This window comes from Apium graveolens, chromosome 3 (genome assembly GCF_009905375.1).
Source record: "Apium graveolens cultivar Ventura chromosome 3, ASM990537v1, whole genome shotgun sequence".
Lineage (NCBI taxonomy): Eukaryota > Viridiplantae > Streptophyta > Magnoliopsida > Apiales > Apiaceae > Apium > Apium graveolens.
In genome coordinates, this window is record NC_133649.1 from 295821232 (window position 1) to 295848215 (window position 26984).

General features: G+C 36.4%; 3 protein-coding genes across 3 annotated transcripts; all 3 read right to left on the reverse strand.

Moving 5' to 3' along the window:
• Positions 1–1763: 1763 nt before the first annotated feature.
• Positions 1764–2873, reverse strand: LOC141715238 (F-box/LRR-repeat protein 25-like). Its single transcript, XM_074518713.1, has one exon. It carries the CDS (start codon positions 2871–2873, stop codon positions 1764–1766), a length of 1110 nt encoding a protein of 369 aa, XP_074374814.1.
• Positions 2874–9256: 6383 nt separating this feature from the next.
• Positions 9257–9685, reverse strand: LOC141715239 (uncharacterized). Its single transcript, XM_074518714.1, has one exon. It carries the CDS (start codon positions 9683–9685, stop codon positions 9257–9259), a length of 429 nt encoding a protein of 142 aa, XP_074374815.1.
• Positions 9682–10035, reverse strand: LOC141715240 (uncharacterized). Its single transcript, XM_074518715.1, has one exon. The coding sequence runs from the start codon at positions 10033–10035 to the stop codon at positions 9682–9684; it is 354 nt and encodes a 117-aa protein (XP_074374816.1).
• Positions 10036–26984: the final 16949 nt, after the last annotated feature.

Below are 26984 nucleotides of genomic sequence, written 5' to 3' on the forward strand. Positions count from 1 at the left end.
GTTGTTTGACAGGGAGTGGATAGTAAAGACAAAGCATGAGAAAACACAGTTGGATTAATTTTAGTAAATGACTAAATTGATTAATTAAAAATGATTAAGATTAAATTTGACAGCAAAGCGTGAGTTTCTGAGAGGGCTTGGTTGGTTGTTAAAGAACTGGTACTCTATTTTCTCTGTCTCTTCCATTTGTAACATCTTAAACTCTTCCGTTAAACTCGGATTTCTCGAAGGATTAGCGGATGTAATGCACCAACTTGCTTCTTTGTGACAACTGTTCTCTCACAAGCCCCATGGCTTTTCTGAGTTTTCTTGTTTTCATTTTGGTTTTTTCGTAGGTTTGTATGATTTATGATTTGCATGCATGTGATCACAAATAAATCAAGCTTTTGACCATTAATATAAGGAAACACTTTTGAATCTTAATTGACCAGCGCTACGAGAAAAGAGTAAAAGCGATCAAACAAAAACGACCAACTATAAATTCCCCCGAAAACGGTGGCTATTAAGGTCAATCTCGCTTGATCAAAAACCGCGCATAAAAACGACCGATATCGGTGAATTTTATTAGCGGTCGCTTTTATTCGGTGGAATTTATAGCCGGCGACTTTTAGTCGGTGGCTTTTATTAACAAAAGCAACCGCCTATTTTTCAGCGGTCGATTCGGTGGAATTTCGTGTACTTTCGTGTACCTAAATTGAAACTCATATCCGACAATAAATCTATCGTGTAATTTTGTGTTCGTGTTTCGTGTACCAAAAATTAAAACCCATATCCGTATTTTTCGTGTCGTTTCGTGTCGTGTTCACGTGTCGTGTACCAAATTGTCCGCTCTAATTATATGCAGTTAAACCTCTTTAAAATAGTAGGGTCGGGACCAAAAAAAAATATTACTTTAGCGAGTTTATTACTTTACCGGCAGTAGAAATTTATGTTGAAACCGAAGAAAAATATTATTTTAGTGAGATTATGATTTTATCGATTATTATATCATCGAGGTTTAACTGTATAGTCCCTCTATTATGATCAAAATTTAATTACATTTTAGAGTGCAACCAACCCCTTGGCATCTGTACTCTGCCATTTGTTCATCTTTCTGTGCATTACAAATCAAAGACAGCAGATCACAGGATGCACAGACACACGCAAGTCGCATAACATGAAAATTATAAGATTAAAGGCCTAATAAGATCAAAATAACAATTTACATTTACTCGACGGTCAGGGAGACTGCAACAAGTCTGCAGAACTCGATAAGTTGAGTGGATTGAGAACTTCTGAACTCGATATGAGACCCGACACAGAACCGAGTCAGGAGTAATTATCAGATAACTTTGCCATTATCAGAAAATTCAGGCACTGAGTTCATTAGCAACCTGCACTAAAGTGTAATATATGTGATTTAAATAAGAATCCACAAAACAAATGTTAAAGATTTAAATAGTCATAGAACCAGTACAGTACATAACAGTAGCTGGCAATTATTCAAGTTCTATTTCCGATTATAACAGAACTCCGCAAATACATTAGATTAACAGCACCAGGTTTAATACTGCAAAGATTAGAAACAGACAATCACATCTACTGTAATCAAGTTTTGCAAGTTTTAAGGGATGTTATCGCATTTTGATTAAACAAACGTATAACATCTTGCTAAAACACATCAGTTATCAGTATTCATTAATGTAAATTCACAAGATGTAGCTAGTGCCTCAAATTCAAAAGTAGTGTTGAATCTAGAAATGGCAAAAACTTAATTTAATCAATCATAGAATAACCACAACAACATGATTTTGTCTCCATCGCAATTGTTTTGCAAGCAGCTCTGTCGTCCTCCTCACACTATCCATTTGATCCCTACGATCAGATGTATAAACTTCGCGTGCCTTTCCTACATATTTGGGTTGACGAGTATCAAAAACAAATCTCCGAAGCATGGGAGCATGTTGAGTGAGACAAAGTGCAAACTCGGCAGCAGATGCCCATCCAGTATATCCAAGATACTCTACAACCTTGAGGTGTTGATGGGAACTTATTGCCTTTATTTGAGCATCTTTTGGGCCTAAACTTTGCCTTGGCCCTTCTACATACTGCCTGACATGCCAAATTGACAGTTTCTCAAGCTGAGAAGAGAAGGTAGACAGGGAATCCAAATCATGGAAAATATGATGAGAATATAGCCGTCCAAATGTAGCCTCCACCAATGATGGAACACTAAGATACTCCACATGAATTTCAGACTCGTAGAATATGAATGAAGTAAGATTTGGAGCAGATAAATGGAGCACATTAATGTTAAGTAACTTTAAGCTGTTAAAAGACTCCAAGTGCTTTAGCTGAAGGGAGGAGACCACAAGTTTCTGGTGGGGTGTGGAAGAGTCATCAACAGCGCTGGCCTTACAGTGATGAAGCGACAAACGTTGAAGATTAAGACAATTAGTTAGAACCCATTGAAGCAAAGGTCCTTTCAGAGTCACTGATCTCAAGTGCAAAGATTTAAGTGTAGTATTGAGAATCAAGGAAGGATTTATATAGATATTTAAAATATCGATAGTTGGATGATTAATAGCTTTAAAGTCGAGGTCCAAATTGCCAACCTGTTTATCAAAGACAAACTTGAGCCAATTGTGAATATGAGCAGCATAAGAAGTACTGAGGGGAAACTGTATTCTAAAAGTGTCTAGATATGTAGCTCGATTTGCAATTATAACCCGGTTAACCCTGTCACCAAACTTAGCCATTTCAGGTTGTGCATAACATGTTAAATTTAGCTGGGCACAACAAGTTTCAGGGTCGTTGAAATCTAGATCCGCGAGGTAAGTCCAAACATGTTTCCACCTCTTGGAAAGAACACAAGTTCTTCCCACAGTTTTCATATCAGTAACTAAAGATAACATGTACACGAGCGCTTATCAAATCAACTCGATTATTATTAACATCATGATCATTACGCTTATCGTAAACAAACCTTCTCTTCTTATTCTGCATGGTGGTGTTATGTTGTTGACACATGCCTCTGAGGCATGCCCAAGCATTCATTGCGCTAGTATCATGTGTTAATTGACTGATTAATCTCGCAAACAAATAAGGGGAGATGGTGGCATAGATCCACGAAAGAACGACGACATCAACACTGATACGGGTATGATCAAGTGATGGACTAACAACATTAACAGTAGGGTCAATATGATGGAGAAGATTATAATCCCGAGCAGCAGGACAGAAAAGATTAGACCAATAATCATATTCGACTTTGTAAAGATCAAGAACAACAGGTATCAACTTCCGGATGTACATGTATTTGGGAGAATTAAGAACAATGTTTTGCTCATCTCTGAGTATTGGTTTACATATTTCATCCACTACGTTCTGAGTGGAGTAACCACCTACAATATTTAGGGTTTGGATCATCTCGGGCGGGAATGACTTGGCCATGACAAATGACAATAAATACCTTTTCTTTTCTTTTGTTTTCTTATTAGGGTTTTGTGTAATTCTTACAAACTTGTTATACTAGCACAGGATAGTCGATCAATTTTTTTTGTTTGAGAAAAATGGGCCTCATAAATTATAATATGATAGCGTAATGTCATCCTCAAATACATGATTATCTTTTATTATTACTAGTTTAGTGCCGGTACGATATACAGGTCTCAATAAATATTTATATATTTTTATTTCATTGTGTATAATTTCAAGTTAAGTTCAAATATTATAAATAATATATGATTGATGAGATCTTATTTATAAATAATAATGTAAATATTTTTCATTGGTGATATTCGAACCTGAAAAATTATATGTATCTTTATAAATAATAATATAATTGTTTGTTGTTATATGTTTCTTTATAAATAGCAATATAACGGGATTCGAACCTGAGAACGTGTAGAGTGTATTTTTTTAATATTTGGATCTAACGGGTCTGATTATTTGATGAATAAGATCCGACAGTCGAAAAAGTATAACCAAAATGAGGGGTTAACCAAATTACAAATTATACTTCATTCTAGTTATTATAGTATAGTATATATTATTATACTAACTTAAATCCCATGCAATGCATAAGTTATCGTTAATAATTAAAAAATTTATTTATCCCGTCATTCTAATTTTTAAAATACTTTTGTAAATATATAATAATTATGAATTTATATTAAAAATAATAGGATAACCTTAGTAGAAGAAGTAGATTGTTTCTAGTGGTTCAATAATTTAGTAGTTTAGCGGATATATAACATTTTTTATTTATTATTTAATAATAAGATACGCCATGGTCGTAGTTTAGTAGGATAACTAGATTATATCTAGTAGTTTAGCGGATATATAACACTATTTTTTTAATAACCAAAATTAGGGGATAACCGCTAAACCAAATTATACCCCATTCCGGTTATTATAGTATAATATAGATATATATATATATATTAGTTTTTAAATATTATTTTATGTTAAATATAGTCAATTTTTAGTTTATTTTAGAGAATATTATTTTATATTGTTTTTAATTTATTATTTTTTTAAAAAGAGCTTGTTATAATTTTTTATTTTGTATCTTTTTTAAGTTGAAAAACTTTTAAAGGAAAAGATTTAAGTACAAATTATATATATTAATAAACATAAGCTTTCTTGTTTTTGTAATAACTAGTTTACTAAGTCGCGTTTCGCAGCGGCCTTCCTTCTAAAATAATGTTCCGATTTTTTTATTTCTTTTATTTTTTATCTGATCTTTATCATTATGAAATTATGAAAAATAAATAAATGTAATAAATCAAAAAATTAAAAATTCTTTCTCTCGTTAAATATGTTTACTCCAATGAGTCTCTCCCTCATTATTCATAAATATAATATCATAAAATTATATTATATTGGTCAATAATCAATGTAATATTTTTTTCTATTTAATAATATATAAATTTGAGAAAATTACAAAAATATATATATGAGAGGCGCCACCTCACCGCCCTCGTCTTCTCCTTTACTATAACACATATAATATGTAATATAATTATATAACGATTTTAAAAAATATTAAGAAAACATATTTATAGATACTTATTTTCGTAATATTTCATAGGCTAAAAATTAGAAGAAAAATTTCAAGTATAGTAAGTTGATTTTAAGAAAAAAAAAGAGAAATGATATTAAAAAAGAAATTTAGAAAAATATGAAGATGATAAGTTGATTTAAATATAAAGTAGAAGTTTTAGGAGAATATTATGATGACAAAGTTGATTTTAAAAATTTTAATGGAATATGTTATATAAACTTTAGGAGAATATTATGAATGATGATAAATATTTATAGATATCCATCTTTGTAATATTTCATAGGCTAAAAAAATAGAATATAGTAAGTTGATTTTCGGAGAAAGATGAGAAATTGTAGTAAAAACGAAATTTATGAGAATATCAAGATGGTAAGTTGATTTAAATAAAAAGTAGAAACTTTAACAGAATATAATGACAAGTTGATTTTAAAAATCTTAATGAAAGATTATATAGAAATTTTTAGGAGAATATTACGAACGATAATAATATATTTGGAAGATGTTATGGATAAAAAACTAGGGTATTTTATTACTAGGGTTCGTGAGCTTCAAGTGTCTATTTGACTGATCTCGTGTTTCGTGACTTAATCTGCCTTCACAAGATGCCTACATACCTTTCTGTGTCAAAAACGTAGTTCTGATTTGTTGGGTGAGTCCCTTGTATAGGCACGTGATGCCTTCGAATTGGATAAGTATTAGGAGACTTGGTGGGCAAGTCTCAGATTTAAAGTGAACTTTGGAGTCCTAAAATGTAGGAAATTGATTCCTTGTCCCATGAGATTTCTTGGAGGCCAATCTCCAAGGAATTGTATCCTTATTTGGACTTTACTTGTCAGCTGATTATAACCATATTAATTAACTACGTAATTAATTAATATTCAGGATTTCGGGTCCCTTCAAATGGGCTTTATTTGTAGCTCAAACCGGGTATAATTAATGTGATATTAAATACGCAATCAGGGTTTATTTTATTCCCTATCATTTAACAGATTTCGTAGAAGTTAAGTCCTTTAATTCCCTTACAGGGTATCGTTATTAACGTAAAGTATAGAGCGATCTACACATTTACAACGATTTGCCTTATCCGAGGCTTCAAGATATATTTAGGAATTCTAATATTTTTCCATGCCTATTTCCTCACCTTGTTCCTATTTTTAGGAATTTTCCGGTATTTTTCCTTCAATTTTCAGAATTTTTCTGTAATTTTCAGAATTTTTCCTTAATTTTAAAGATTTTTTCTTTTTTAATGATAATTTCGACCATGATACATCACAAATTGACCAGGATTCTTGATCGATTTTGACCAGGATTCTGGTCGATTTATAGCCAATTTTGACACTCTGGTCGATTGAGATTTCGACCAGGATTCCGGTCAACCTTTGGGACATTCTAACACCCTGGTCAAAGGAATTTTTGACCAGGATACATCACAAATCGACCAAGAATCCTGATCGATTTCGACCAGGATTCTGGTCGACTTATAACCAATTTTGACACTCTGAGCGATTGAGATTTCGACCAGAATTCTGGTCCCTTTCGACCAGGATTCTGGTCGACTTTTGAGACATCCTGACACCCTAGTCAAAGGAATTTTCGACCAGGATTCCTCCCCCTTTCAACCAGGACTCTGATCGACTTATGGACTTTTCTATCACCCTTGTCGAATATAAAATCGACCAAGATTCCTCCCCCTTTCGACCAGGACTCTGATCGACTTATGGGTTTTCTATCACCCTTGTCGAATGTAAAATCGACCAGGATTCCTACCATTTTCGACCAGGAATCTGATCGACTTATGGGCTTTTCTATCACCCTTGTCAAATATAAAATCTACCAGGATTCCTCCCCCTTTCAACCAGGACTCTGATTGACTTATGGGCTTTTCGACTTTCCTCGAACATTCTAGATTGTTCTAAATCTGTCTATTTGATGGGCTTTTTGTCGATTCACCTTCCCTTCGTTGCTATATAAGAGTGGAGTGGAGTGGGGTTCCTCATTTCACTACTCACTCAAAAAATTCTCTCAACTCTCTCTCTTTAGAAAGGTGATTTCCGGCGCTCTCTCCCCCACCGTTGTTCCACCGTCTTCAACCTTTAGATTCTTATAACCACAGTAACACCTTTCATGAACTAGACGGTAGAATAGAAAATTATAATACTTTATATAGGCTTCCTCCTTACCTTAGGATTACTCCTGCCACCCCTGGTGATCGAACTTGTAATTGGGAGGGGGACACAATTTTTATTTATCGAAGAGATCTAGTTGCGGGCCTAGGTTTCCATTTCACGAATTTATCCCCCGCCTTCTTGCAGATGTTCAAATAAATCCCTATCAACTTCCTCCAAATGCATGGAGTAATATTATTTGCTTTATGGTTTTATGCCTTAGAAATAATTTCTCCCTCTTCATTCCCTTTTTTAGAAAAATATTCCAATTTTACAACAGCCCTTTAACCCAATTGGGTTGGGTTTTAATCCGTAAAAGGCCCAGGTGTCCTCATATTTTTTATGGTAACTCCATTGTTGAAAATAACCCAAAATGGATAGATGAGTTTGTTAGATTAACATGGGCTGGAGGCGATTGGGCTACTTTATTCCGTAGGCCCTTTTGCAAGGTAGTTGACGCTAGCCCAACTAGTATTTGGCTAACCGATGAGGTGGAGGCTATCAAGCCCTTATCGCGGATAATGGCCAAACAAATACTTGGACTCTTTTAGAGGAATTTTCATTGAAGAAAGTTGGTCTTTCTCAGGCCACTGATAAGGGTAAATTTACCTGCATTTTTCCTCTTTTTTTGTACTTTGTTATAACTCAATCAATCATGGGTTTCAATGTTTATGTTTCAGCTTGCGAAGCCATTAACAACATCAACCGGCCCAAGGAGGGCGAATCAGCTCGTCAAAAGAGGGCCAAACTCAACAAGGACCCAAGGGGGAAACCTGGTGGCCCTTCATTCTTGAAGCCACATGTTCCCGAGGTTTCCCTGGGATATGATGTGGATCCCTCAATCAAGGGGCACGCTTATAAACCCAACTGGGGCTTTAGAAGAGGTGACACGGTGGTTAGGTCCATCAAACATGTAGAAGATTGGTCTTTCCACTCTATCACTCCCCAGGACTACACAGACATTGTCACGGGGAGTGATATTGAGTCCATTGAGCATCTGGGTTTTCAAGCCCAAGCTTCGGTAAATCATCTGCCCTTTTCTCTCTCTGTTTATATTTCTCTTTTTATTATTGTTCTTTATTAAATTTTCATCCTCCTTTCGTAGAGCAATGCCTTCTTCCAGGATGCACTTCATCAGGCCAAGTCCTGGAAAGGCAACTCTAATGATTTTGAGAAGGAGATGAATAAATGGAAGGAGAGGGTTGGGGTCCTTGAGAAGAAGTTAAAGAACAAGGACGAAGAGCTGTCCAAAGCCCATGCTGAGCTGGTAAAGCTCCGAAGTGATAAGGAAACCCTTATTAATGACTACATAGACTCCCAGAAGTTCAGGGACTTGATGGAGATTCATGAGGGTCTTTATCATATCCAGTTTACGCAAGGATGGGACGCTACGGTGAAGGCGGTGATAGAGAAACATCCTGGCTTAATAGAGGCCAAGGATTTGATCAACTCTGAGCAGCCAGAAACCGAGGATAGCTTGGACGTCTCTTTAATTCTCCCATGCAGGAAGATCGCATCCTTGATCCTAGCACTACCTCTCATCCATCCTCTCCAGCCAAAAATGCATAGACTTCCGTTGATGCAGAGGAAGGGCGTAATGAGGGGAGAAGGACAAGGATGAATCTACAAGGGATGAGTAGAGCTTTTACTTAGCCTTTCATGGCTTTTTAAATTATCTTATTGTATTTCAAACTTATTTCCTTTCAGGGTTTATTTATGTTATTCCCTTTTTCTGCATTTCTCAAATATTTTATAATTATCTCCTTGTTTTGCTTGCTTGTTATACACAACCTTCCATTTAAGTTTTATAAAACATTACTTCAACTCAAGAGTATGACTTCATTTTTTCGAAGCTTAGTATCATAATGGTCTTCCAAGACCTTTTATAAATGGGTCAAACCTCAATAATTATAAACTAGAATATAAATCTTAAAGAATTTAAATAACTTGACAAACTGGAATATAAATCCTAAGCGAGCAAAGCTTCATGGTGCTTTTGAACCTTGTTGCTACTTTAATAAGTAAGCACTTCCTTTTCAACGAGCTATATATAATAAATCTTCATATTTTGAGCATGCCAAGTCCTTGGTACTTCTTCTCCTTCCATAGTCTCCAACTGGAAAGATCCTCTTCCTTGAACGCTCTTAACTTTGTACGGCCTGTCCCAATTTGGGGCGAGTTTTTCTTTATGCCCTACTCCAGAGGCTTCTACCTTTCTTAAGATCAAATCTCCTTCCTTGAAGAATCTTTCTTTCACCCTCAGGTTGTAATAAAAAGAAGCTTTCTTTTGATATTCCACAATATTTGCATGTGCTTCATCCCGCACTTCATCTATTAAATCCAAGGTTAATCTTTGGCCCTCCTCATTTTCTTCGGCGTTGTATTCTTGGATTCTTAGGGACGAATGTGATATCTCTACTGGAACGACTGCTTCTGCCCCGTATGCTAACATAAATGGCGTTGCTCCTATCATGACTCTACAAGTGGTCCTGTAGAAGCTATCATTTCTGTCCAGTAGAAGCCTAAACGAGTAATTTTATGGGCTAAGGCCCTACCCCCCAAGTGTTGTCCACATATATCTTCATGTACTTCTTCCAGAGCAAGTCGGGCCTCATCTGGCCTGAGGCACCTTAGATAAGGAATTACGAAAAACCTTTTATAAAGAATCCCATCAATCAAAGAATTTTGTAGGGCTCGTACGGACAGTTTTCTTGCCTCCACTACATCATTAGGAAGCCATCCAGTTTGTAGATGAGCCTTAATAGGATCTATCCAAGACTCTCTAAGTCCAATGGGGGCAACCGGCTTAACATCAATGCTCATTTTCTTCAAGACACGGAAATATACGCTTCTGGAACTATTCTCGATCTCAGAAGAGGCAAACTTGGATAAATCATTTGCCTAAGCTGTTAGGTCACACACACTGTAGAGGGGGGTGAATACAGTATATAGCACAATCAAATCGAATTCTAATAACACAAGTAACAGAAAATAAACTTTATTCAAAGCAATAAACTCTGTTACAGTATGGAACTATCCTCTCTCAGTGATGAACAAATATCACGAGAGCTGCTAGGGTTACAATGAATAATATTCTCAATGACGATAATACTTATAGTGTAAACCCTATGTCTGTGTTTATATACTGCACAGTTACAAGATAATCGCTAATTGATATGGAATATAATTCTGCTTCCTAAAATATATCAATTAGATATCTTTTCTTCCAAGTATTCTATTCTTCATAGAATTCCTTCTTCATGCATATATCTTCTTATATTTGTCTTTATCTTCTTTTCCTTTCAATCAGCCACCTTCCTTATCTGAACGTTTCCTTTAAGTCCTGATATTATCTTTTGATAAATATCTCCTGAACATTAAGTACTGATAACTCAAGTTCTGACTTCAGTATAAGTGCCGATTTCAGTTAAGTACTGATTTGTCCTGTTTAAGTAAGATCTGAAAACTAAACATAAATCATATTAGTCATGACATTATCAAATATATCCAACAATCTCCCCCGACTTGTAAATTAGCATAATATACAAGTTTAACAGATATTTGATGATGTCAAAAACATTAAGTACAAATGCATGAGAATTTGACTAGATAACTACAACTTACAGTCCTTAAAGCTTTACCAATTACTGATAGCAACTTCAGTCTATATTCATATCAGAATTTGAGCAGTTGTAGATCTTGACTTGGCTTCACTTTCTGATCTCTCTGATGTCAGGAGTTGTTCTGAGATAGTTCTTTAACAAACATCTCTCAGCATATCTGAGTTCATCAATCATCCTCCTTTTAGCATCTTTAAGTTCTGCAGAATCTTCACCAGTTTGAAAGATAGCAGCCATGAGATCATTAATTCTAGCTTTCCTTATGTCCTGATCCAGTCTGATCAAATACGCCTAGTCAGACTCAAGATTGAATTCTACAGCCTTATAACCCAGAAAGGTAGTTATAATCTTAGCAGAGTTAGGCTTCATCTCAACAATATCACCCTTGTGATCTCTGTACCTTGGAAGATATGTGCTGTCAGACTTTACAGAATAAAGTCTTTTCTGTCTCTGAATTTGATTCTTCAAATAGTTTGCAGCACTTTCTGTTATTCTGTCATTCACTTGAAGTAAGAATAATACATGTTCCAATTCTTCAAAGTACTTCAGTGGAATGGCACTTTCCCTTATATGATAAACCCTACCATCTGTCATGAAGTACAACAAAATGTGTTCTTTCAAGTAGGTATGGTAAACCATCTATACAGATTCTAGTTGATTCAATCTTTCAGGAGTTGCTCCAATACCTGGTTCACTTAAGGAAGTTGGATCATTGGTTGTGTTCTGTACTCTTCTTTCATCAGCACTACCCAATCCAGATTTATCTCTTGCTTCCTTTCCAGTAACCACTCTTGCTTCAAAACCACTTGATGCATTCTTCAAAGGTTGAGTCTGTTTGGCTTTGGTAAATTCCTGGTAGGAGTAACTTTGAGGGTTTAACATAAGCAATGTCAGAGGTTTCCTTTTTCTTATCTTCTGATATCAAGTCAACTTGAGCTATGTCAGAGGTTACTTGCTTCTTTGTAATATCAGAACTAACTATATCTTGACTCTGAACAACTTGAGCCATGTCAGAGGTTGTCTTAGAAATCTTCCTTGAAGTCAGAGTAAAATCAGCATCTTCAACAGTAATTTCTTCATCCACAGGAGGCACATAAACCTTTATAGGTTCACCAACTTTTCTTTGCCCTTAGACCTTGGATCTATCTGCAATTGTGATTTGACCTTGGTTGCTTCAGGATTTGTCCTTTCTTTTATCACAATGCCTTTGGCCTTAGGAAGTTTCTTTTTACCAACAGAAGCTTCAGATTTAGAATTGACTTTTTCTGACTTAAGTCTAGCTTCTTCTTCCATCAGACTCTCAAAGTCCATTCTTGGATTTTCCTTAAGAAATAACTGTCTTGATAATTCTTCATCAAGATCCAAAAGTTCATCAGAACTTATCCTTTTACTAGTATCAGAAGTAAATCTTTTTCCAGTATTAGAACTTATCATGTAGCTTCAGCTCTTCTTGATGAGAAACCACTACCTTGACCATGACCTCCACCCATTTCAGAGTTTCCCTGATCATCTTTTTCATCATCCTTCCCCTTCAGTGTCTTAACAGTTTTGCATTTGGACTTAATTACCTTCTCCCCCTTTTTGGCATCAGCAGGTAAGAGAAGAGTGACAAGCAATTCCATTGAGGATTTGATTTCATCGAGTTGAGATTGCTGAGAAGCTTGATTTTTCAAAATATCATCAATCTGAGACTGTTGTTTCTCTTGGGTCTTCTCAATGTAAGCAACTCTGTCAAAGGTAGGTTGGAAGAAAGTTTTCTTTTCAATTCTCTTAATCGTTTCTTGCTTGAGTAATTCTTCCTGAATTTTATGTAACTCTGCATGAGTTGTTGAATGTAGACCTTGCAGATGTCTAGTACCCAATGCAGTGACTCTAAGCTGTGTCTTGAAATCATCATTAATTAACATCTCATCAACTTTTGCCAAGTGCTCAGCAAGAATCTTTTCAGGTGGAACAAAGGTAACTGTGTTCCATTCCTTAGTCCACTCCTGTCCTCTAGGAGTTTCACTCCAAGGTACTGGTGCTTCTTCTCGAACAAACTTCTTAACTAGTTCAGATTTAGAAACAATCTGTTGAGGTGCATGTCCTGAAGGACCAGCTTCATCAGCATCTGCATTTATAGCAGCATCACCAGTATCATCAGCATTTGCAGCATCAGAACTGACAGAATCAACATCTTCTGTTAAAAGAACAGTATGAGAAGCAATTGAGACTTTAACATCCTCCTCTAAGTGTTGATCTTCTTCCAAGTTCTGATCAACATCCATAGTCTGATGCTCACCTATATTCTGATCATCAACATCTAGATGCAGAGAAGGTGTTGCAGACAATTCTGGAGTTTCATTAGCATCAGTAAGTGGTGTTGTTGATGGATTTATTGTTGTTGGAGCTTCTAAATAGAGAACCTCAGGCACAACTAGATTGTGAATATCAATTTCAGCACTTATACCTGGGTCTTCAGTAGATACTGGTTCATGTACAGGAGACACAGGTGGTGTAGATGCTTTATCTGTAGCAGTAGCTTCATAAGTTGGTGACAATGAAGATGGAGATGCAGTAGCTCCAACAAATTCTGGCTCTTTTGAGATTAGAGATTCCTGATCTCCTTCCTTAGCTGCTGCTTCCTCATCATCTGAAGCTGGCATGTGAGCTCTCTGTTTCTTTCTTTTCTTTGAAGGTGTAGATTCCTTGGGAGTTTCAGCATAAGACATTCTTCTAAGCCTTTTGAGAAGCTTTGATTCCCCAATTCCAGTATCCTTCTGAGAAGAGACCTTTTCAGCTTCTTTTATAACAGGTTCTGACACATGAACCTGTTCCTCACTATCTGACTCATCTCTCAGAACAAACTTCCTTCTCTTCTGTGTTGTCTGAGGTACAGTCTTTGTCCTCTTGGGCTTGGAAGATGAAGGTTGAGGTAGCTGTGAAGTTTTGAGATATGTTCTGACATAAGGTTGAGTAGATTGAGGTGTGTGTGGTATGTTCTGATGGTTGTTGAGTTGTCTGGGTGGTGGTGGTGGGTTGTACATCAGGGTAAACATATCTGTAGGTTAGAGGATCAGCATTTACCAAGATCTGTTTTACAGACTGAGGTATCTGTAAGGGTCTAACCACCGTTTTCTTAAGGTCATCATTTACCAAGTCATTAAAAGCATGTTTTGCAAGTTTGAAAGGTGGAAATAAAGAACTGGCTGGTTGGGGATCATTAGCACAGCAAAAGGTATATATAAGCTGACAGAATCTAGCAAAGTAAACTACATTTCTATCCTCTGTCATCCTATCCCCAATAAAACCTAGCACAACACTTGCAAAATCAAAATGAGTTTGGTGAATAATAGCATATCCGATGTGCTGATTCATGATTGGAATGGCATCAAAGTTGGAACACTTATTGCCAAATGCTTCAGTGATGCAGTCGAAGAAAAAGCTCCATTCCTTTCTGATATGAGCTCGTTTCAACTGTCCAAGCTTGGCCAGACTCTTCTCATACCCCAAATTGGCCATGAGCTGCTGTAACACTGGTTCCTCCGCTGTTGAGAAAATGCAACCTTCTGGTAAATGGAGAGCTTTGCGAACTACTCCAGGAGTTACCACATGTTCAGCCTCATTTACTTCGAAAATAATACTTGGAGTACCAGTAGCACCACCATTGTCAAAATGCCCAGTCCGCCAAAATGTCAGAACTTGTTGGCTGGAAATGACTTGAGGCTGGGTCAATGCATACCCAATTTCACTGTGTGCTAGAAGATCTTGCACAAAGTGCAACTCAGATGGAGCTTCATCATGATTTAAGATTGCAGCATAGTTTTTAGGAACGAACTTGGCTCCATCTATGATCAAATCCTTAGGTGCCATGAGAAAAATTTAGAATTAAGGTTGCCTGTAAGGTGTTTGATAAAATGTTTGTATGAAAAACAATGTCAGGAGATGAGAGAGAATGGAAGTAAAGAAAGATGAAGTGTGAAAGTAAATAAAAGATTTTACAATCTTCTCTCTCTTTTACTTATACATGGTAGAAAAAGTAACTGTTGGACATCTGTCAGACATGCAGCAGTAAAGAATAATCAATGGGCACGGGAAAACAGTAATCATTACTTATCACATGTATTTTTTCAAGGAAAAACCGTTCCACTTACCAAGTAATCCCATTAATCAAGGTAATTCAGTTTTAATTTAAAATATAAACTGTTCCCACTTATTAAATCATTTTTACTACGAAACCAATATTCTGTAAAAATACATCAGGTGAGAGAATGACCAAAAAAAAATCAAGGAATCAGGTACTGCCACGTCAGAATCAGAACTTGATTTTTATCAGTATAAAAATGGTCATCAGAATATGGATAAATCAGGATTTAAAAATGTATCAGAATTTCAAACAACTCAGAGACAACATCTTGCAAAAATATAAAAATTCCATTAATATATTAAGAGAATACATTCATGAAATTGAAATTACAACACAAGATTACAAGAGTGTCCTAAGCTACAAGGCCTATTTCTTCTTCCTACTCTCTATAAACAGGACAGCGAGACGAATGATTCGCTCTTGCTGTCGAAGAGCTTCCAGCCGTGCTTCTTCCAATCGCTCAACATGGCGATGGTAATCCATATAAAAGAACAAGAGGTCTGTCATAACCTCTTGGGGAACAGAGTCCCAAACATTATCAGGATTAGCAGTAACATGCCATTCCTGCTGCCACTCTGGACAACTCATGGTGAGAGAGAAAGTATCATAGTTTAGAGCTAAGTTGTAGTTCACCATGATTGTGATGAGAGAGAAATAGATGAGAGTAAGAGCTTGAGAGTTTGAGAGAAAATGAGAGCAAATGATATAAAATTTGAGTTGTACTGACTGGAGTGAATTGTTGGTTTATATAGGCAATGGAATGCCAGGAGACGCAAGTAAAATTTAAAGCGGACAGGTAGAAATACTTCTACCTCGTCTCCCTAGACTGAGGAGAATAAAAACAGCCATTGGAAGTGTAAAACGGGGTTTAATGCGCACAGGAAACAAGTAAAAATTACTGTGCATGAACATGTACCACCAACCCTAATTGTATTAACTGTTAATATTCCACTCAAACATAGTCTGATTTATAATAAGACTGTTTCAGATTTTAACCACAAATAAGTCAAGTAAAGAATCAGAATTTAATATCAGCACTTAGACTTATATCAGGACTTAACAGTCATCAGAACAGGATTTCTTAACTCGAAGAGTTGAATGGCTATTTCTGTAATTCTTCATACAAACTCTGATTTCGGTTCTTCAGAACTTAAAATAAGGCATAACTAAGAACTTTACTTAAAATTTGTCATTATTCTGAAGCCTACTATTGAATGAGTTCATGCATGAGTCCACCTCAACTGTTTTGTGCTTATTTTATGCATCTTTTGAAATTCCATTTTATAATGGCTTCTTAGTGTAAGTGAGTCACAACTGCTTATCAGAATTTATGCTATTATCAGAGTATTTCTCCAGTAATCATAGAGTGTGAAAAGTCACCAAGAAAAATAATTATTTGCTTTTCTAATGCATATTACTTAATACCGGCAATGGACTTGGGTCGTCCCTTCCACATTTTTACTCTAGATCTCAAAGGAGTACCTGATTTTTATTCCCTTTTCTTTTCCTTTTTTCTTTTGATAAGTGAGGTTTTATTAGCACTTAGTACATTCAGTAGATTTACTAATATCAGAACTTAACAGATGAGAAGCATTATTCTAGTTTTTGACTTAGTAATAAGATAGACAAAGTAAACGTAACTAAGCTCAATATCAGAATTTGCTTGTGTCAATATATTTCCACATAAATAATTACTTCTAACATGGGTTCTCTAGTATATTAAAGACTACTTGGTCAGCATCTAACACATTTATCCTCATAGGATTGAATAGTCACAGAAACAGTCATTTCACTATCAGATTTTTGAAATTCACATCAGACAACAATCAGTACTTAATCAATTTTCAATTAGGCATAGAATACACAAAGAGAGTAATATCTGTAAATACTGATCATAAAGTCTGATGTATCAGAACAAAACTAAACAGATTTAGAGAAAGAACCTGAAACCATTCCAAGTTCATTTACCAATCTTGTAAAAGTAGCTTCACACAGTGGTTTTGTGAAGACATCTGCTAGTTGTTGATCTGTTGGAACAAAGTGCAATTCCACTGTACCTTCATCCACATGTTCCCTTATGAAGTGGTACCTAATGCTGATATGCTTTGTCATTGAGTGTTGAACTGGATTACCTGTCATAGCAATAGCACTTTGATTATCACAGTAAATAGGGATTTTAAAATATGTTAACCCATAATCCAGTAACTGATTCTTCATCCAAAGAATCTGTGCACAATAACTTCCTGCAGCAATGTATTCTGCTTCTGCAGTTGATGTGGAAATTGACTTTTGTTTCTTACTAAACCAAGAAACCAATCTGCCTCCAAGAAATTGGCAGCTTCCACTTGTGTTCTTCCTGTCAATTTTACAACCTACAAAATCTGCATCTGAGTAACCTATTAGTTTAAAATCTAATTCTCTGGGATACCACAATCCCAGATCAGCTGTTCCCTTAAGATACTTGAATATTCTTTTCACAGCTGTTAAGTGAGGTTCTCTTGGATCTGCTTGAAATCTTGCGCAAAGACATGTAGCATACATGATATCAGGTCTACTAGCAGTTAGATAGAGTAGAGAGCCAATCATACCTCTGTAATCAGTAATATCTACTGATTTACCAGTATCCTTATCCAGTTTTGTTGCAGTGGCCATGGAAGTGAATGCACTTGAACAATCTTGCATTCCAAATTTCTTCAGCAAGTTTCTGGTGTACTTGGTTTGACAAATAAAAGTGCCTTCTTCATTCTGCTTAACTTGAACGCCCAGATAATAGCTAAGTTCTCCCATCATACTCATTTGATATCTTGACTGCATCAGTTTGGAAAACTTTTTGCAAAGTCTGTCATTTGTAGAACCAAAGATGATATCATCAACATAAATCTGAACCAGAAGTAAGTCCTTTCCATGGTTGAGGTAGAACAGTGTTTTGTCTATAGTTCCTCTGTTAAATCCATTTTCCAGAAGAAACTGAGCTAAAGTCTCATACCATGCTCTAGGAGCTTGCTTAAGGCCATAAAGTACTTTATCAAGCCTGTAGACATGATTTGGATATTTGGGATCGACAAAGCCTGGAGGTTGTTCAACATATACTTCCTCCTCCAATTTTCCATTGAGAAAAGCACTTTTCACATCCATTTGAAAGACAGTAAACTTTTTGTGAGCAGCATAAGCCAAAACTATCCTTATGGCTTCCAATCTAGCAACTGGTGCAAATATTTCATCATAATCAATTTCCTCCTGTTGAGAATATCTTTTTGCAACCAACCTTGCTTTATTCCTTATAATTATACCATCACTATCAGTTTTGTTTCTGAATACCCACTTTGTACCAACAACAGATCTGTTCTTTGGTCTTGGTACTAGGGTCCAGACTTTGTTTCTTTCAAATTCATTTAACTCTTCCTGCATTGCTTGCACCCAATCAGCATCTTGAAGAGCTTCTTCCACTTTCTTAGGTTCAGTCTGAGAAAGAAAAGAATTATAAAGACATTCACTTGAAGTAGTTGTTCTAGTTCTGACACCTGCATCAGGATTTCCAATTATTAAGTCATGTGTATATGATTTAGTCCACTTCCTTGCAGATGGAAGGTTTTCTCTAGAACTGGATGCTCCCCCATGATCCATGCCATCTTCATCAACATCTTCTGATACTCCCCCTGAAACTATGCTCTCTGAGTTGGATCCTTCAGTATTTAAATTTTCAGAATTATCAGAACTTGGCTTATCAGAACTTGATGAATCAGAACTTGAAGAGCCAGTTGTATGTTCTGATGCTTCTTGAGATGTGGTTGCATCTTCAGTATGCTCCCCCTGCACAAGTGCATCTTCCTTTGGCGTAGTCACCACAGTTTCAATAACATCAGAGCTTAATCCATCAGAGTTTGTAGTATCAGGATTTAGACTGTCAGGATTTTTAGTATCAGAATTTAAGTCTTCATTTTCAAATCTCAGCTGATCATGATCATTGAAATCTTCAAGTCCAGTAATTTTCTTATCATCAAAAGAGACATTGATAGATTCCATGACCACCCTTGTTCTCAAGTTAAAGACTCTGAAGGCTTTTGTGGAAAGTGGATATCCAACAAAGATTCCTTCATCAGCTTTTAGATCAAATTTCGATAGCTGTTCAGGATGAGTCTTAAGAACAAAACACTTGCATCCAAATACATGAAAATATTTCAGATTTGGCTTCTTTTTCTTCACCATCTCACATGGTGTCTTTCCATGCTTGTTAATGAGTGTTGCATTTTGAGTAAAACAAGCAGTTTGCACAGCTTCAGCCCAGAAATAGGTTGGAAGCTTTGCTCCATCAAGCATAGTTCATGCAGCTTCAATAAGAGTTCTATTCTTTCTTTCAACAACTCCATTTTGCTGTGGAGTTCCAGGAGCAGAAAATTCCTGCTTGATTCCATGGTTTTTGCAGAACTCTTCCATTATCAAATTCTTGAACTCAGTGCCATTATCACTTCTTATAATCTTCACAGAATCTTTGACCAATTTATCCAGTTGCCTGACATGATCAATCAAGATAGATGCAGTTTCACTTTTTGTGTGCAAGAAATACACCCATGTGTATCTGGTGAACTCATCCACTATGACCATAGTATATTTCTTCTTTGCAATAGACATGACATTTACAGGACCAAATAGATCAACATGTAGTAGGTGATAAGGCTCAAGAATTGATGATTCAGTCTTGCTCTTGAATGAAGATTTCCTTTGTTTAGCCTTCTAACAAGAATCACAAAGGCCATCAGGAGCAAATACTGACTTTGGAGGTCCCCTTACAAGATCTTTCTTGACTAATTCATTTATATTATTGAAATTTAAATGAGAGAGTTTCTTGTGCCAGTTCCAGCTTTCTTCAATTGATGCTCTACTAATCAGACAGACTGCAGAACCATCAGTACTTGTTGAAAGCTTGGCTTCATAAATGTTACCACGCTTGTATCCTTTCTGAACAACTTTGCCTGTAGATTTACTTACAACTTCACAGTGTTCTTCAAAGAAATCCACATGATAACCTCTGTCACAGATTTGACTAACACTCAGCAGATTGTGTTTAAGTCCTGAGACTAGAGCTACTTCCTTAATGATGACATTCCCAAGATTGATATTGCCATATCCCAACATTTTTCCAATGTTGCCATCTCCATAAGAAATACTTGGGCCAGCCTTCTCCACAAAGTGTGATAGCAGGGCTTTATTTCCAGTCATATGTCCTGAACATCTACTGTCCAGAACTAGGATGTTTTTCCTGTTGCCCTGCAATCACAAAGACCACTAATGATTAGTTTTAAGGACCCAGACTTGCTTGGATCCTTTGGTCTTATTAAGTTTGTTAACATTTGAAGTGGATTTAGGATCAGAGTTTACGTTAACATTTTTCTTATCAGAATTTACATTATCAGACTTTGAATCAGAACTTACACTAGAAGGAACAATGCTAACTTTCTTTAAAGAAGGTTTTATTTGATAATAATCATAGTACAGACTATGATATTCCTTACAAGTATAAATGGAATACCATAAACTACCACAATGAAAACAAGGATTTTGTGGCTTATATCTAACAGGCTGACTCTTAACTCCTGACTTTGAAGGTAAGGAGTTTATGTTCTTATTCTTCCTGCAAAAAGAAGCCAGATGGTTAGAACTTCCACAGTTATGACATGTTTTTCTAGGAGCATGAGGAACAGGCTTATAATCATTGCTTTTATTCACACCTTCCTTTCCATTCCTATTTTTCCTAGGTAATTTTACCTTGTTTGCATTCTTAACATCTTTCAGCTTATGCTTAAGCTGCTTCTTTATCATTAAGCCTACGTTTACTTCAGTTGTCTTTTCTAGTTTTAGTTTGTCAGAAGTTAATTCCTTTTTAACTTCTGATTTCTCAGTATCAGACTTTACAGCTACGAACTTAATAGGTTTCAACTTTGGCTTTTATTTAACAACTATAGGCTTAATATCTACAGTTCCTTTATCATTCTTATTATCTCCATAACGTAAGCCCTCTTTCCAGTTTTCACTACTTAACAAATTCTGAGTTGTTCTGCCAAAGTTAGTCCAAGTCCTGATAATCTCTCTTTCATTTTCTAACTCAGCTTTTAGAGATTCATTCATTTTAAGTACTTCATCCCTAACATAGAAAGCATCATCTCTATCTTTCTGAGTTTGATGGAACATGACTAACTCTTTTTCTAAATAATCATTCCTCTTTTTACAAGCAAGATTTTCAGAAGTTAATCTTTCACATGTTAAAGTTTGGTCTCTATAGCTAATGAACATGGTTTTAAGATATCTTCTCAACTCATTAATATCATCAGTATGAAAGGCATAAGTAGTTTGAGGTACCTTTAACTCAGCAGCATCAGAACTGCTTTCAGCACTTGCCATATCAGCATTTGCCATCAAGGCATAATTCTCCTCACTTTCAGAATCTGAGGTGTCTGTCCAGCTTTTCTTCTTTGTGACAAGAGCCTTGCCGTTGTCAGTCTTCACTTTCTTGCAATCAGGAGATATGTGGCCTTTCTCACCACAATTGTAACATTTGACATTTGTATAATCTCCTCTGTCAGACTTTCCTCCTTTGCCTTCAGATTTTCTGAAATTCTTCTTATCAGAACTTGCACCTCTCCTGGAAAACTTCTTTCCCTTCCTGAACTTCCTGTATGCAATCTTCGTGATTCCTTTCACCATAAGAGCACACAGCTTCATCATCTCTTCATCAGCATCCGTCTCAGGCAAGCTTTCAGTTTCTGAGTCATCATCACTATCAGAACTTGATGACTCAGTATCAGACTTGGTGAAGAGAGCTTTACCCTTGCCTTTCCTTGAGGTAGCTGCCTTGGGAGATTCTTCTTCAGCCTTAAGAGCAACTGTCCTTGACTTTCCTCTTTTCCTCTTGCTTCTTTGTTCCATCTCAAGTTCATGTTGAGCATCCCATAAATTTCATCAAGATCGTTTCATCAAGATTATAGTTGTCTCTTATAGTTGTTGCCTTCAAATCCCAGCTTTCAGGAAGAGCTAACAGGAATTTAAGGTTTGAATCTTCAAGATCATACTCCTTATCAGCCAGTGACAAATCATTCAAGAGCTTGACAAATCTGTCATATAAATCAGTCAATGACTCATTTGACTTGGAGTCAAAGTGTTCATACTCTTGAGTGAGTATTGTCTTCCTGTTTTTCTTGATCGAATCAGTTCCCTGACATCTTGTTTCCAAGGCATCCCATATCTCCTTTGTAGTCTTGCAGTTAATTACCCTATTTGACATTACATTATCAATGGCACTATGCAGTAAGTGTCGTACCTCCACATCCTTAGCAATTAAAGCGATATCTTCAGCAGTGTAATCACTCTTCTCCTTTGGTACAGACTTTATTGCTTCACCTGCAACTGCAACAGCGAGTTTTGTTGGATTGTGAGGTCCTTCCTTGATTCTGTCAAGATATTCTGGATCTATAGCTTCCAGAAACATAGTCATCCTCACCTTCCATATGGGATATTCAGACGGTTTCAATATGGGAACTCTAATAGTCTCATATCAACTATGAATTTGTGTCTTTGGTGGTTCTTCAGTTTTGGTGGGCTAAGTTGGAGTTTCTGCTTCAGACATGATTGTTTTTAGATCTTAAACTGTTTGTGTGTTAACAGATAGGCTTTGATACCACTTGTTAAGTCACACACACTGTAGAGGGGGGTGAATACAGTGTATAGCACAATCAAATCAAATTCTAATAACTTAAGTAACAGAAAACAAACTTTATTCAAAGTAATAAACTCTGTTACAGTATGGAACTGTCCTCTCTCAGTGATGAACAAATATCACGAGAGCTGCTAGGGTTACAATGAATAATATTCTCAATGATGATAACACTTATAGTGTAAACCCTATGTCCGTGTTTATATACTACACAGTTACAAGATAATCGCTAATTGATATGGAATATAATTCTGCTTCCTAAAATATATCAATCAGATATTTTTTCTTCCAAGTATTCTATTCTTCATAGAATTCCTTCTTCATGCATATCTCTTCTTACGTTTGTCTTGATCTTCTTTTCCTTTCAATCAGCTACCTTCCTTATCTGAATGTTTCCTTTAAGTCCTGATATTATCTTCTGATAAATATCTCCTGAACCTTAAGTACCGATAACTTAAGTTCTGACTTCAGTATAAGTGCTGATTTCAGTTAAGTACTAATTTGTCCTGTTTAAGTAAGATCTGAAAACTAAACATAAATTATATTAGTCATGACATTATCAAATATATCTAACATAAGCATTTTCTTCATTAGGAATATGCTCGACATGGAACTTGTCAAATTGAGTCATCACAGCTCTCACTACCCATACATACTTTGTCATGGTCTCGTCCCTTGCTTCAAATTCCCCCTTGACCTGAGATATCACAAGTTTCGAATCTCCACAAACTTTCAAGTTTTTGACCCTCAATATCCCTGCTAGGCCAAGGCCATCTATCAGAGCTTCATACTCAGCTTCGCTATTTGTAGTAGGAAAATCTAACTTCATAGCATATTCAATCGAGAACCCATCGGGGCTTTGTAAAACTAGCCCTGCTTCACTTGAATTTGTTTTTGATGCTCCATCAAAATAGAGAACCCAGAATTCCTTGTCATTGACATGTTCTCCTTCATTCTCCTTTTTTCCCTCCATGCCCTGGGGTACAGTATCTCCCTGCCCCCCCCCCGACTTCTTGGTTGGGAATGGTACATTCAACCACGAAGTCAGCCAAGGCCTGAGCTTTTATCGTCGTTCGTGGCTTATACTTTATTTCAAATTCTCCCAGCTCTATGGCCCATTTAATTAGCCTTTCACTGGCTTTAAGACTGTGAATGATGTTTCTCAAAAGCTGATTTGTTAGTACCTCAATCTTATGATCTTGGAAGTAAGGACACAACTTCCTTGAGGCCATCACCAAGGCTAAAACAAACTTTTTAATAATCGAATAATTCAACTTGGCCCCGTGTAGAATCTTACTGACATAGTATATGGATTTCTGGATTTTGAGTTCCTCCTTAACCAATACGGCGCTCAAGGCATTTTCTGAAATGGCCAAATACTGTATAAGTACAAAGTTTCATTAAGAATTGGTTTGGCCAACAATGGTGCTTGAACCATGTATTTCTTCAAATCCTCGAATACCTCTTGGCTTTCATCAGTCCATACAAAGTCTTTTACTTTTTTCAAAGCCTTGAAGAAAGGTAAACACTTATCCCCAGACTTGGAGATAAATCGACCCAAAGCTGCAACTCTTCCAGTGAGTTTCTGAACATCCTTTACGGAATGTGGAGGTTCCATGTCTAGGATGGCCTTTATCTTGTCCGGGTTGGCCTCGATTCCCCTTTTGGATAAAAATTTTCCAAATCCAACTCCGGAAGCACACTTTGCAGGATTTAACAGCATTTTGTGGTATCTCAGGGCCTCAAATGGGATATATGGTCATTCCTCACAAGACTCTTGACTAACATGTCATCTACATATACTTCCATAGTTTTCCCAATAAGATCTTTAAAGATCTTATTTACCAACCTCTGATAGGTAGCTCCTGCATTCTTGAGACCAAATGCCATAACAAGATAACAAAAAATACCAAAGTCAGTGATGAATGATACCTTTGGGATGTCATTCTTATGCATCTTGATCTGATTGTAACCGCTGAACCCATCCATAAAGCTTAGCATCTCATGTCCCGCAGTTGCGTCTATTAGAGTATCTATCCTTGGCAGCGGGAAACAATCCTTTGGGCATGCATCATTCAGATCAGTGAAATCCACACACATTCTCCACTTTCCATTAGCCTTATTTACCATTACAGGATTTTCTAACCATTCTGTATCTCTTCAATGAAACGAACCTCTAAGAGCTTCTCCACTTCTTGCTTGATGGCTTCCTACCTTTCAGGGGCAAAACTCCTTTTATTCTGCTTTACGGTCTTCCGATTAGGATTCACGTTCAACTTGTAGGTGATCAACTCTGAGTCTATGCCTGGAATATCTGCTACCGTCCACGCAAACACATCATTATTCTCTTTCAAGAACCTTACTAATTTCCCTATAAGGGGATCCTCCAACGATGCTCCAATGAAAGTTACTTTTTCAGGGTCCTCAAGTCTTCCTCTAGTTTTTCTCGTTTCTCATCATTTTCACGGATATCCAGATCTTCAATAGGCAAGACCTTCCCCCTACACCATATGCCCTCATCAAGGCTACATAACAGCTTCCAGCCATCTTCTGGTCTCCCATTTCTTCTCCTATTCCGTCTCTAGTTGGAAACTTGATCACGGAATGATAGGACGAGGGGACTGCCTTGAAGGCATGTATACATGTCATTCCCATGATCGCATTATATGTTGATCCAGCCTTTACTACCACATAGTTTAACATCTGCGTGGCTTGTCTTGGCTCCTGACCCATTTTTAGAGGTAGCTTAATTATCCCTTCCACGGGGCACTCAACTCCAGCAAAGCCATATATTGGCATATCAGTTGGGGTTAATTAGGAATTATTGTAACCCATTCTAATGAAAGTATCATAGAGTAAGATGTTTATTGATGCTCCATTGTCTACCAGGACCCTATTCACCGGGTTGTTCCTTATTATGGGTGTTGTGACTAGGGGATCGTCATGGGGAAACTTGACCCCTTCTAAGTCAAAATCATCAAATACCATTGTTACTCATGTCCTCGCCCTTTTCGGAGCTTCCCCCACTATATGCATGACTTCTCTAGCATAAGCTTTCCTTGAGTTTTTGGACGAACCAACAGCAGTTGGTCCTCCAAAGGTCGGTGTTAGGTCCCAATGTGTTTGTAGAAGGGGGGTTGAATACAAACAGTACCGAATAATCGAATTAAATGCGGAATAAAAAATGTGAAACAAAATTCAAGTTAAATAAAAATATTATTAAACTTGAAAGGTGTTACAACAACTGTATCGATTACAAGGAATTAATCTCAAATTAATTATCACAAATTTAGAATAAATTCGACATGAACTTTTTCTATTTTTGCAATAATTAGAATCAAATGCTAAACGCGATTTGAGATTAAGTTCTAGGGATTTTGATCCGCTAGATTGTTACACAAGAACAAGAGAATGATTTCTAGTTGATTGGATTTAACTTTACAAACTAGAAATTTAATCTTGAAGTAAGCAGATGAAAAATGAAATATTTGTTGCGGCTGCTGTGTTCTTGTTTTTGACTTGTGTATTGGATGGATAATTGAACTGCTGCTTGTCTGCTTCTTTTTAATCAACAGAATAGAATTGAACTGGCAAGACAATCCTGAGCTCAGCAAGACAATCGGTAGGACAATGGATTGAACTAGCAAGACAATCTGAATGAACTAGCATGACAATCAGAATGAACTAGCAAGACAATCCTCCTCCTAGTGTAACTTTCGGTGAGACTATTGAAAATGGCCTAGCATGACAATCGGTATGACAATCCTGATTGTCATGCTAGTTCATTTTCAATTGTCTTGCTGATTTAATGCAGATTTTAATCCAATTTAAATTCTGAAAATTCCTAAAATTAATTCAGAATTAATTAATCAATTAATTCAATTAATCAATAAATTAATCTTTGCAGATATAATTTATTTTCTTAATTAAATTATATGACTTAATTAATTAATAGAGAATTAAAACTAATCTTAAGCAGCAACCATTCTTCTGAAAATCTTCTGATAATCACAGTCAATTATGAATCAATTCCACCACTTCAACGTTGACACTCGATGTACTGTCTGGTTCATGAGTGACTAACTTCCGTGACGTTTCTTCATGTCTTGACTTTGACACTTTGATTTTCTTCAGATTAAATCCTTGTAATTAATTGATACCCTGACGAGATCTCTGTCACTTGATTAAATCCACGATCTTGATTTATATCACTGAGGCATGATCAACTTCTTGAACTTCTTCCAGTGAATTAACTCCTCAAGTCTGTAGATGAACCTTGTTTCTGAATCCTTTGACAGATATTACTTTGCGAGATCTTTCT